This window comes from Triticum aestivum, chromosome 5A (assembly GCF_018294505.1).
Source record: "Triticum aestivum cultivar Chinese Spring chromosome 5A, IWGSC CS RefSeq v2.1, whole genome shotgun sequence".
NCBI classification, from domain to species: Eukaryota; Viridiplantae; Streptophyta; class Magnoliopsida; order Poales; family Poaceae; genus Triticum; species Triticum aestivum.
In genome coordinates this window covers 377,398,872-377,411,806 of record NC_057806.1, presented here as the reverse complement: position 1 = coordinate 377,411,806, position 12,935 = coordinate 377,398,872, and the positions used below count along the sequence as shown (strand labels likewise).

Here is a 12,935-nt window from a genome sequence, read left to right as displayed (position 1 = left end):
ATAAATCAACATTGTGGGAATTGAACTCAAGACCTCCTGTCTATCTCTTAGATGTAACAACCAAAGACTTATGCACCTTTCATATTTACTAATCCCAACTCACTCTAAATATACGAGTGGCAGTCATTATGTTTTTTTTGCGAAAAAAGGAGTTGATATTAAAACGGCCAAATTACTGAAAGGTCCACACAGAAAAGGAAATTACAACCAAGCCCCTCTTCAACCCGACTACGCCTGTGCCGTGGACGAGCCGGTGACGCGCCGTTCGCCGCTGCTCGCTGACGCCTTGGATCGAAGCAGCCCTCGGGCGAAACAGGAAGTCTCTGATCAACGGCCCCCGAGGACCTACACCCATGGCCGTCGTCGTCATCGCACCGCTCAACATCGCCTTCCTTCTCTAGATCTTCAACCGCCGGAATCGCCATCCTCGATCTCTGGCACTGGGGAGCCATGCACGACCTCTCCACCGAGCAGCGAGCACGAAGAAGGGAGCTGGTCCACCGCGGAGCTCCACTGGAACTTCGCCGTCGAAGGGGAGACCAACACCTGCAAAAAACCGATCCAGTCGCACCGCCGCCTCCACGACGCCACCGGCTGGCTCCCTAGGCACTCCTACACTATGTACACGCTGCAAATCGGGCCTCCCCGTCCTCCCGCCGCCGGAGCGCCCGACGGAGGGCGAGGGAGCCGCCGATTCGGCAACGGCGAGGTGGAGAGCCCGGGGTTCGCACAAATCGCCCTTCGTTCCTGTAGATGGGGAAGGGTGAGGTCCAAGGCTCATGTTTAGGAAGAGCTAATTAAGCGAATGAACTAATAAAGAAAGGATTGTGGGCTTAAATATAATATTTAAACGAATGTGGCTAATTAAAGAAAGGATTATGGGTAAATCGGTGGAATAACTATTAGAAAGATTGTGGTCTTAATAAATTCTACATGAAGAATTTGAGGTAAAAAGGTAGAATAATTAAAAGAAAGGATTTATAGGCCTTGATGTGTTGGGGCTACTAAATTAGAAAAGCAAAGATTTAATTCCTGAATAAAATGGATGAGGACTTCATGATAATTAATGAAAGGATCATACTTAAATGCCATTAAAAAAGGTATTTAAATGAAATCGATGGGACATTACGTCCCACAAAGAAAATATGGACACGACTAAATTGCAACGTATTTTTTTATGTTCATTTTGTAGAAGGACGATACTGCGTTGCAACATGTTTTTCATAATAAATCCGATACTGTGGGACATTATGCTTGTGCATATATGATCCCTTGTGTCTGTGTTAAATATAAAACCAACACAAGCTTTATCCGCCTGCGAAGTTCCTCTTCGCAGGAGCCCCACACGCTCTGGCAGTCACACACTCCGAAACCCCATGGCGTGCCACCTCGTCGCCGCCTGCGTCCCGCGTCTGGCCGTCGTGTCATCCTCCGCCTCCGGGGACCCCGTCCGCCGTATCCGGCGGCGCGCGCCGGGGTCGCGTCCCCAGAAGCCCTCCACGGCGGCTCCGCCCCAGCCGTCCGTCGCGGAGGTGCGGCGCGCTATCGGCGCCGCCGACGACCCGTCCGCCTCTGGGAGGGACAAACAGTCCGGTTTCATGGAGCTCCTCGCCTCCACGCCGATCGGGCAGCCGGAGAGCGACGCCGAGCGCCGAATCCGCGAGGCCGCCGAGTGGGTGGTCGACAACACCGAGTCGCGCGCACAGGAAGGTGATGCGCCACGCTGATTCCCCTTCGGTTCATCATCCTAATCAGCAATTACATTCAGTAGCTATTATGCGCTACATTTACACTGCAATTTATAACCACGATTTTTACCTCTTTTTTTATTATGAGAAAAGGCGAAATTTACTTTCTGATTCTGAATGATGGACCGCCTAAGGATTTTTGCATTGCTAGGAAGAACCTGATTGATTATGTACTAAATGATAAAGCGTGTAATCATTTTGAACAAGATTTGCGTCATCCCTCATAAGCAATCCTACCTATTTGCATCGTTCTGAACTTCTAATTTATGATGTCAAATTTGGGCTAAGTTCTCCACCGCTCTTCTCCTCAGGGCAAAAGTCTATCTTGGTGCTATGCATGAAGATCTTTCCTCTGTGGCTGTTCCTCATGCTTACCGCCCTTGGAGTTATAAAATTACCATTTGATATTCCCGGTCTGGATATGGATAATCTCCTAATGTAAAGTGTTAGATTGTTTCTTCTCCCAGCTTATGAGCCGCGGATACTTGAAAAGAAAAACAGTGATAGATATTGTTCACACTATTGAAGTTGCTTGTTTCGTAAGGTATGAATAAACTGTACGACTGCTTCTCTTCTTCGCCTTATTACAATTGGAAACTTGGAGTAACATGTGGGCACAGTGTATTTCTTTTCACTTGAAATGAGTAAAATTGATTTTCATAGTTGTGCTATTTATGAGATTAGCAGAACAATAGACTAAGTTTGTCTATGTTACATCCTGTGTGCTAGAACTGGGAAGTAGGTACATAAGGCACAGATGTGATCTCTGCACTTACTTATTTGGCTGACAGATGTTTACGCATTTTACATTTTGTGGACAGATGTGTACGCATTCCAGATTTTGTGAACACCTTACATAGTTGATTGACTACTTTTGGAATCATTTTCCGTGAATATTGTAGGCTTGTAGCTCTTTCAATTCAGGATAAACTTTTGGGTTGCCCAAAGTAGCTCTCAAGGTTTCAGTGTTGTGAATTTTGCATAATATAAGCACATTAGCATTGAGTGATGGCAATTACCAAGTGCTTTTTCCTAATAACCTATACGATGCATTCGTAATTGTGAGTGAACTTCGGCTTTGTTGCTGCTCTAATAAATACCTCATCACTAGGCAAAACCATAACACCTGGCACGTTGTTCTATCTCTTAGTCTCTGCACTGACGTAAATAATGTCTGTTGTATGCCTTTAGATCTTCCATACAAAAGCACCAGCTGAGTAAGAAAAACAAGTAAAAAGAATGAACTGTTGAAGGGGAAGTCAACTCATAAAATATCCCCAAGAGCAGTGCACATAAGTAAATCCTATGTGGTTCCGTTCCCTGCCAAGGGGAGCTATATTCTGTTGTTCAAATGGCTCATGATCAAGGAACTCTACTGGGCAAGGTCGACAAACCAGAGAGCATTAATGAACGCGCTACAACGGTAGCATTGTCATCCACATAGCTTTTGATGGTTAGGCAGCTAGTCCTACCATGTATCTCTGATAGGCTAGGAAGCTACTTCTATCAGTATGTTCAAAATTGAACAACGCTGGATATTCCATAAGAACTTTTGTTGCTTTACTCTTGTATGTTGCTGATCTGTACATGCTGTTCATTAATGAAGATAGAGAGATAATTTTTCACATGCTTCACATCAGGTGGCAATTTCTTACTTTGTATGATATGTTTGATATAGCTTCCGTTGTAAGATTTCGTTTTTTGTTGTTGTTTTCTGTTCCTGGAACAAGGTTTAGCAACAACGGAACTTTAAATTATGACTGGTCGTATCTTCTAACTAAAAATGACAATATTGAAACTTTAAACTGTGACTGGTTGGGTATCTTCTAACTGAAAACAACCGGAAGACCTGATACAGTAATTTATTTGCTATTTCTTAGCTGTGAAATGGATGCCGCAGGGAGATGAAAAAAAGGGACTATAATGAAGCAAACCTCGCAGTTTGCTCTGACTGCACATGTAGGGATCCTTTCTTTTATAACATACATGATACAGTTATCCTTTAATTAGATGAAAAACCTAGACCTCCCTTACCACTGATGTATGTACAACATAAAAAATCCAATACAAAGTGTTAAGTTAAATAGACAGAAAGAAAGTGATATTGCAATGTTTCATCAGTGGTAGAGTGGAGAAGAGGTTGACTTCACAATTTGCAAGTGCGCATCTGCACCTTGATGCCCCAGTTAGCTCTTAGTCTCTTTTTCTTAACACCTCCTGGACAAGATGGCTCTCCTGCAGGTTTATATCAGCCTAAAAAACTCTAAATTTTGGCTGAAATGGTGCAAGACTGAAAACAAATGCTGGCTGGCGAACACTTATTTAGTCATGCCAACAAAGGAGCCTGTCCAGACAACCAGATGATACATCCGAGCTTGACACTCTTCCGCTGCTCTAACGAACCTTCCCTTTATTATCTTTCCAGACAACAGCAGATGATGACTTAGAGTCAGTCATGCCAACAGAGGAGCCTCTCTGCTCCCATGTCTACAAGGCTAAGTACAAATTATTTTGGTTGTTAGAGTTTAAAGCAGATCATATGCTATAAAGGTTTGCTGATTGAGTCTGTGGAATTGGTTAGCATGTGAAGATCTGGAGTGCCTTTATAGAGACAGAAGAATGAGTTCACTCACATGCAAGTACGCAGCCAAGTTGAATAAGTTGAGTATATAATTTAGGAGACAGGCTTGTATTCTTTATATATATTCTTCTCTCTCCTGGAGTGCAATCATTTTGAGAGATGGAAATTGGCAATGGATTCCGAAACTTATAACATGGCTGAAGCAGCCATGAGTTGAGCAATGCACCAGACCATGTGAGCATCCATGATCTCACCAGCTTTTTGTTCAGGCATTTTGGATTGGGGCTAGAGCTAGACTTGTTTAAGCTCCTACTTTTCATAAAAAGCCTTATAATATCATGCAAGTTGCACTGTGCAGAATTATTTGGTAATTCAATTAGAGTTGCCACACAACACAAGAATTCATTTATATCAGACAAGGATGTTCTTGGATAGATAAATATAAGTGTTCGTACGTTGAGTACTTTTAAGATCTCTTGCCTTCAATCTGTCTGACGGGTTGGTAGGATCTTATGCATCTTTGGTTAGTTTTGAGCAACTTTAATTATTTTGTTCTTCTGTTGGTTATTTTGTAGAAGAGCAAATGAGTTAAAAGCCAGTTCTCTTTAAATATTGAAGAATCTGATCTTGTTTCCTTAGAACTTGCAGAGGAGGCATATTGTTCCCGACTTATCTATCCTCCGAGCAATTTTGTTAAGCTGCACACTTGAGAATATGCCAATTTATCCAGAATTGCTGACTGTGATATGTTCTCTTCATTTATGCATGCACGGGTCTTGTTCCACTTCAATTGGTTAGTGTTCTAGTGGTGCAACTTTCCTACTAATCCTTGTAGCCACAACTTTGCTGAGCTTTGATATTAAAGAGTTTCAATAGCTAACTTCAGTTGTCTTGCTGGTTCTCGTTCTTTTTTGACTCTCATGCAGGCAACCCATGCAACTATGTACAGTTGTTGCCTAACCGATTGACAAACCGGTTCACCGAAACAATAGTAGGGCAAGAATGGAGAGCTATATGAAGAAGGGTTGATGAACTCTTTGATCTTTTCACGGCTGTAGTAATGGGACCTGTCTGGTCTTGTCTAGCACTATTTCTTTACCGCAACAACTTATAATTTCCCGACCATACACATGGTTGTCTATTAACTTCAGAGACCATCATTTGAAATCTTCCTCTCTTTCACTAAATAAAATAAAATGACATAAATTTGAAGCCTTCCTCTGATGGGCCTTATATTCTCATCCATAGCTTGGGCACTGGATTCTTAATGGTGGATGCTGAGGAGAGAAATGTTGACATCATCTGCTAATGGCTATACTGAAGGCACAACTACACACCAAAAGTGAATTCTTCATATTGTGTGAGTTCACGTTGTCCGTTCGTGACTAGTTACAGTTGCCGGGATTTGTTTGTACACTTCCTCATGCTTTATCCGCCTCGAATAGGAGAAATATTGGTACAATGGAGGTTTATGAAGAGATGGTTCGATACCTGCATACCTCCATTGATATATGTGTTACTCGGTAAAAAATGTATTTTATCTGCATCCTTGTGTTGTTCTTTTGAATGCCCATATTTTTTTTTGAAAGGAACAAATTACCTTACCCAAAAACATATGCTGTATCATTTGAAAAGTATTTCTGTGTACCTCAAATTGTGAAAAAGGCACTGTCCGGTTTGTTGCAAAAGAATAGTTATTCGAAATTTAGGATAAATGGATAATAATCTATATCTGATCACATCCAGAAAATTAGCTATAGTGGTAATAATTTTATTTTCATTATCAAGTATCCAGTTTATTTAGGTGCACATTATCTAATATTCTAATGCATGTGTTGATTCTACTCTTATATGGAAATGGAGGGCTAAGCTGGGCAAAAGACAGATTGACGAGTGCGTGTTCATTTTTGGCTCAGTTTTATCTGTTTATTCCCTCTTCGATACCTTTTACTGAAAGTGATGATCTTTATATAATGTTTCTTGTTGCTCACATGTTCATTTTGTTTTGCTCCCTAAGGTGTTTTTTAGGACTGCAAGTCTTTAAGTTCATCATTGTTAGTGAAAAAACAACAAAATGATTACTGCCTCAGTTGCCAGCCTAGCTCATTACTTATTACTGCTAATATTGTTATTAGCTAAGTGGTTGTTCCCTAATAAGGCCTATGTTCATTGCATTTGCAGATTTTGTTGTGATATGTTCATGGTTCCCAACATAAGCATTGAGCTGTTGAGATATATGCTTTGAGTGTGGAATTTGTTTTTGTTGAGTTCATGAATTCTACATTTTATGCTAGGATTGGCTTTGTTGAAGTGTTGAAGCACTAATAGTACTTGTTCCAAGGCAAGTAGTACTTTACTTTTCCCTAACTAGTTGCAGTTGACTTAGTTTAAGATTATTCTGCAGATTGTAAGCCTAAAAAATATTAAAATATAAAGTTATGCAGCAAATAATGGAGGCACATAATTTGTTCATTCTCCACTAAGCACTTTAAATCTCTTATTATATTGAGAAAATTGCAGACTACAAAAAGGCACCTTTTAAATTATTAAAAAGGAAGGCCAAGATCATACTGAGATCATCCTTCAGTTAGGAAGTTTCTTTGTGATGCCCTCATCTTCGATCCTCAGTTTTGTTCTAATATTACGGCCTCAGTAGCATAACACAGGTTCAATGCATATGGAGATTTTCTTCTGATTTGATTCCATCGTACATGATTAATGTTCAGCCCCGTAATAACTACTGCTTTCCCTTGCAACCTTTTTGTACTTAACGATGTCTTGTAGTGATTGCATGGATGATGTTTGCCTAGCTACAGGTGTCGAGTGAAGACGTATGTGGGATAGATAAGTGCATAGTCTAGGTGCATAACCACACAGATGCATATATAACTCTAGCCATATCCTGTGCACACTAATCTGTTGCTAATGTCACAAGATTTGCACACTAGCCATATCCCCTGTGTCTCTTCCTCTCTTACACCGGGGACATGTAAACGATATTTGCGGTAGTTAACGAAAACAATTACCTTGATCTAGGGAACTTATTGTCAATCTAGCTGCTGTTTGGGGGATAAGAAACAAAGATAATTTATGGTCTTGTATCAAGGACCCTGTCATCTGACTAGAAGGTGATACGGAAACTTCTAATTCTGGGAACGGGAAACTGTAACAAAGGTTACTATCTAGTTTTCATGGCACTACAAAAGAAAAATACTTTTATGTTGCATTCAAAATTATTCAGTTCTTAAGATGCATCAACAAAACAACCTGTTGTTTGAGTAAAATGATCTGAAGTACATGGAGCACTCATATACTTGACTCCCCACTCAAACAATTTTCTGAGTCCAAGAATTATGATGTGTTCGTATCCTACTGCTGTCCTATGCTGCTGACTTGATCACTGTCACCAGGATGTGTATCAAACATAGCTGTAATGACTAATGGAAGTACCACATTGGACATAGCTCCATCCCGCTGCATGGAAAGTGAAATCAGACAAGTCTCCTAGAAGTCCAAACTTTAAGCCTATTGTAGAGCATTTCATAAATGTACTACTACCAGGCGTTAACATCTGTCAAAAATAATTTGAATTAGTCGGAACTGAGAACTCCATGCCAGTGCACGTAAAGTGGAATCAGACAAGTCTCCTAGAAGTCCAAACTTTAAGCCTATTGTAGAGCATTTCATAAATGCAGTACTACCAGGCGTTAACATCTGTCAAGAATAATTTGAATTAGTCACAGCTCCATGCCATTGCACGGAAAGTGGAACCAGACAAGTTTCATAGAAGTCTGAGTTTTACCCCTAGCTTCGTCGTTTGTGTAGAGCATTTCCTAATTGCCGAGTTACCAGGTTTTAACACCTGTTACTGGTAAGCTTAATCACTTCTACTCTATGCATCAAGGTGACCTTCCTGGAAGTTTCCCTCCAAGCATTGGTAGGATATCTTTTGGAGTCCCTTTCTTGGAGTCACTAAACAACCTTTCATCTGCCTTTGTTGCATGGATGGATGGATGCCCACTTGATCTTGTCTGGTTTTACCACTGTAATTCTCTGGGGTGGTCATGGCCATTGCATACTTTAAGCCTTTTGCTAGCTCCTAAGCTCCAAGCAAGTAGAATAATGAGTAGGATAAGTTTAGGGTCAGAAGTGTGCCTCCTAGTGCGTAAACAAACTGCCTGCATGTGGGGGGTATGATGTCCTTTTGATATGGCATATCATCCCTTGTGTGCCTCTATATAAAGGCCCCCCAACTCAACACCCCTCTCATCTCATACCACACTAGCCACCAGTCCACAAGCTGTCTGTCTAGCTGCACTCCTCCTCTCTTTGCCTTGCACCAAGCTTCCCGAGCATACCATGAAGATTGGCGGCCAGGGGAAGCTCAACAGGGCTTTCAGGGAGAAGAGGGCTAGGTTCTACATCTTCCGCCGCTGCGTCGTCATGTTGCTCCGATGGAGCGACTGATGGGTCTCTCCATGACGGATCTTGTTTTTTCCTTCCATTCTAGGATTTTTTTTTGGCACTGCCATTTTTCAGGGTTAGAGTAGTTTAGGTGTAGTTGCTCTGTATAGGCTAGACTTCATTGTTTGAGGTCCTTTTTTCTCTCCATGGTTGCCTGCTGTCACAGGCAAAGGGGGAGAGATCCAACTCAGTAGTCTGAGACTGTCATCTTCTTGTACGACTGGAGAAAGATTGATGTGAAGATCATTTCTTACCTGTGCTTCAACTTGATGTTATACTGTTGATGATAATTATCAATTGGCAAGTTGATGACAACCTGAGATTGATAACTCTTTACCGCTTCCTCTTAATGAATAGTAGCAGCTCTCCTGCTATCTTTCAAAAAAGATAATTATCAATTGGCAAGTTGATGACAATCTGAGATTGGAACAATTGTACTTCCGCGAGCGAGCTATACCTTTTTTTAACGGTTTGAAGTGATCCGTATCTGATGCTTTGTGCTTTTGATGGAAAGTTGGAATCAGTCTGTGTGGCCACACTTTTTTGCGGTCGTATCTCCATGCAATTGCACCTTTTCCCTGGTCCTTTGAGAGGTGACTAACCTGTTGTTGTTCTCTTGATATGCTGCTGTCTATGCCATTGTTGTTCTCTTGATATGATGATGCTGCTCTTTCAGGAACTCAACCGTTTCATGTGAAACCATTGCAACTCCAACATGCCCTAAGCTTGGTGCATATCTCACGAATAATGGAATTGCCATAGAGGAGAACTGAGATATTGTGCATACAGTCCTTCTGAGAAAGACAACTAGTAGCTGGTACACCACTCCAGCAAGGGTCAGGAATCCACTACGGAAGCTCAATCAGAGTACCTGAAATCTTGACTGTTGTACTGGACCATGACATGCATGAGTTAATGTCAATGGGGAAACCTCGACTGAACCATGCATGGCACTGCAACATCTGTGTTATGCATTGCTCAGTGCTTCAGGCGCTGGTGCTTCCTTTCTCAACAATTACCATCAATCATATGTTTTCTGGACCGCAAAATGCTGATAATGTTGGCACCCAATACTAGCCTGTGCTCACTTTTGGCCTTGAAAGAAATGAGGCTGTCTGGTCCCTGCCCTGGCCACAACTCACGGGATGTACGTAGTGCTGCATGTGCCTGCTGCCTTGGTACGTACGTGCGTGGGGCGCACATGCGCGCGTGCACGCGCGCACGACTGCTCGTGCGTTTGTCTCTTTGCCCAGCTGTTTGCTTCTGCCTGGCCAGGCCCTGCGCTGCTGTGGTTCTGCATCCTGTGTGCCGCTTTGTTTTTCTTCTCCCATCTCCATTCCTTGAGACATGCAGCAGGAGCTCCTCCCACAAGACATGGCCCCCGTGTTTCCGGTGAGTTTCTTGTTTTCTCTACACTACACATCTTTGACTGCAGCTGCTGCTTAACTAGCGACTTTGTCCTTTCTGCCGATGATTGATTCATAATACTCCTACGATATTATACCGTCTGATGGGTGCTTAGGCTCTAAACTAGCTGATCTATGCCGCCTACGTGTGCAAAAGTTAATTCAGCTAGCTATGATGCGTACGATGCAGCACACTACAGTACAGTACAAAAGGACAATCAAGGACTGCTCATAGACTCCATTATTTGCTGCTTAAGACACTATGAAGCTATTTTCTTATGCACTTCAACTCATCATTGATCTGGACAAAATTTCTCGCAACCAATAAGCAGTATATATATATATATATATATATATATAATATATATATATATATATATATATATATATATATATATATATGGTTATTACATTTAGTGCATTTGTGGACTTCCCGTTCATTCCCTAGCTGTACGTGCACCCTAGTGCTTTATTCTTGGTGTATCAAAGTTGTGAGGCTTTTTTTCTATCATCGTTCTTTCTTAAGAGGGCAGGCCTGGCGCAGTGGTGAAGTCCTCCCCACTTGTGCCAAGAGGTCCTGGGTTCGAACCAGCCTCTCTGCATTGCACTTTGCAAGGGTAAGACTAGGTTCCTGTAATCCCTCCCCAGACCCCACCTTGTGTGGGAGCTTCTATGCACTGGGTCTGTCCTTATCGTTCTTTCTTAAAAATCGAGGTGAAGTTTTATCCCCACCCCACACACAGACACATGGTTATTTCTATGAAATATTGCGAGCTCCCGAATATAGCGAGACATGCATATCAGGATTAAAAGTTTATCGACAGCTCAAGTTGTATGACCTCCACAACGAAAGAAGATATACTATGTATTCATTTCATAGTAGAAGGACAAGAGTCCATGTTCGGCTTTGATTCTTTCACTGGATCATCTCTATCAGACCATGCATGGGTACAGTACACAACATGTCCAAAAAGATACAACAGCCGCATATCCCACTGCCTAAGGGGTGGCAGATGGGAAAACAGGTGGAGAAAAAATGGAAAAATAAATACTAATAACTCATGGTAAAGAAACAACTGATAGAATGTCTAGTCTACCAAGCTTTCTTGAGAGCAATATGCCATGAGCATGCATGGGAGTTCCTTCCTAGCTTCTACTTCTACTCCTAACTAACTGATGATACTTCCCTATCTAAGTGTGACTTCTCCATGCATGGACCCTTTGACTTGATGGGTTCCATGGAGGAGAATGCAGCTTGAAGCTCAGTCATGCCAGCAAAGGAGCATGACGATGCACCTACGGATGATGTAGAGCCTGGCTCTGTTCTCTTTCAGAGCTCTGCTCACCCTCCCCCCTTGCTTGCCTTGGCTCCTCACACTCCCCATTTTGCTTGATGAACTGAAGAGATGTGATGAAAGCAGGAGAGCTTGCTCTCTGTGTGATCTGATCCCTGGTTGGAGCTTGCTGTGGCGTGGAACTGGGAAGGCCGGGGGCTGGGCTTTTATAGAGGAGGCGAGCATGCCGTGCCCTTCCTCCCATGCAACCGCGCTAATTCTTCATTTCCTCTTTTTATTTAATCTTAGGGGACAAATCTCTGCATCTGAATGTGGGTTATTGTTCCTGTCGCCGACAAAAAGCTTGATCTTATTGACGGATATGATCGTTTCGGATAACAGACAGCTCATCCTGCCGCATACGTGTTGAAATCTGCAGATTCAGTAGCGGTTCGGTATGGCTCCGATGAAGGTTCTTGGTATCTGGCACTACTGCTTGCGGCTGGTATCGTAGTTTATTCCCTTCTCTTTTTTTTTGCTTATCTATCTTGGTACTTGGATATCTCACACCACTGTAATTTGTCTGTTTGAACTTCCTTGGGAGAACACTAGCGATCTTCTTGCATTGCCAAGATCTTCTCGGGCTTGATTAATTAACAGTACTACGTGGTAGCAGAGTACTGTAGTACATCCTCTTGTCGGTAGATTGTGCCGGTAAAGGGTTGGAAAGAGTTTATGGAGATCGTATTCAAGTATCTTGGAGATTTCCTCGTGTCGCCTCGATTCGTTCGGAAGCTGCTAGGAAGCAGGATGGAATGAGTACTCGGATCATCCGTGCAGTCGGCATATCTTTTGACTGAAAAGCAATTCTGAGTGTACTTATTCCGTATGATTAGAAAAAAAACAGCCCTATGTCTATGTGTGTGTGTGTGCGCGCACTTTGGTTGAGGTGCTTGTCTTATATTGGACATTGTAGCCGTTTGATGCTGCGTCCTCTACTGCATTTCAATGTATTTTGCCTAGTTTCCAGTCAAACACAGGGCACTTTCTTGTGCAGGGGTTGTCTGCTGCCCCTGTGTGCCACTTTCTAGGGTTCTCCCCATGTTGATTTCTGAGCCTCTCTGTTAATATCCTATGGTGATACAGTGGTATTTTCTGCATCATCTGTTACGTGTTATGAGTTAACTGTTGGTAAAACGGAAGTTTCGTATGTGCACTGAGACATATGCTTGTATTAACTTATCCCGGTTTATGATTGATCATTTTTGGTACATGCGACATTTGTTGACACAGTGTTGAATCTTCTGCATGAGTGTCATTCAAGCATGTGACAAATGATGTCTCAATGCTGGTCATGAAGCACACAAACACTGTCTCATGTTAGCCAGCATTATTTTGGTCATGGTCAGTGAGTTGAATCTTGATATCATGAGCATCTTTAGTTCTTCTGCTCTCACCTTTG

The 12,935-nt window shown here is 42.3% G+C and overlaps 3 protein-coding genes across 3 annotated transcripts; 2 read left to right on the top strand and 1 right to left on the bottom strand.

The window, feature by feature from the left end:
- Positions 1–1,307: 1,307 nt before the first annotated feature.
- Positions 1,308–2,421, top strand: LOC123103463 (probable NAD(P)H dehydrogenase subunit CRR3, chloroplastic). Its single transcript, XM_044525059.1, has 2 exons — positions 1,308–1,710; positions 2,060–2,421. The coding sequence occupies exons 1-2, from the start codon at positions 1,377–1,379 to the stop codon at positions 2,188–2,190; spliced, it is 465 nt and encodes a 154-aa protein (XP_044380994.1). The 5' UTR covers positions 1,308–1,376; the 3' UTR covers positions 2,191–2,421.
- A 3,746-nt stretch (positions 2,422–6,167) lies between these two features.
- On the top strand, positions 6,168–9,083 carry LOC123103465 (small polypeptide ROTUNDIFOLIA LIKE 2). Its single transcript, XM_044525061.1, has one exon. The coding sequence runs from the start codon at positions 8,689–8,691 to the stop codon at positions 8,794–8,796; it is 108 nt and encodes a 35-aa protein (XP_044380996.1). The 5' UTR covers positions 6,168–8,688; the 3' UTR covers positions 8,797–9,083.
- A 2,153-nt stretch (positions 9,084–11,236) lies between these two features.
- LOC123103464 (small polypeptide DEVIL 4) lies at positions 11,237–11,660 on the bottom strand. The gene has a single exon (XM_044525060.1). The coding sequence runs from the start codon at positions 11,582–11,584 to the stop codon at positions 11,462–11,464; it is 123 nt and encodes a 40-aa protein (XP_044380995.1). The 5' UTR covers positions 11,585–11,660; the 3' UTR covers positions 11,237–11,461.
- Positions 11,661–12,935: the final 1,275 nt, after the last annotated feature.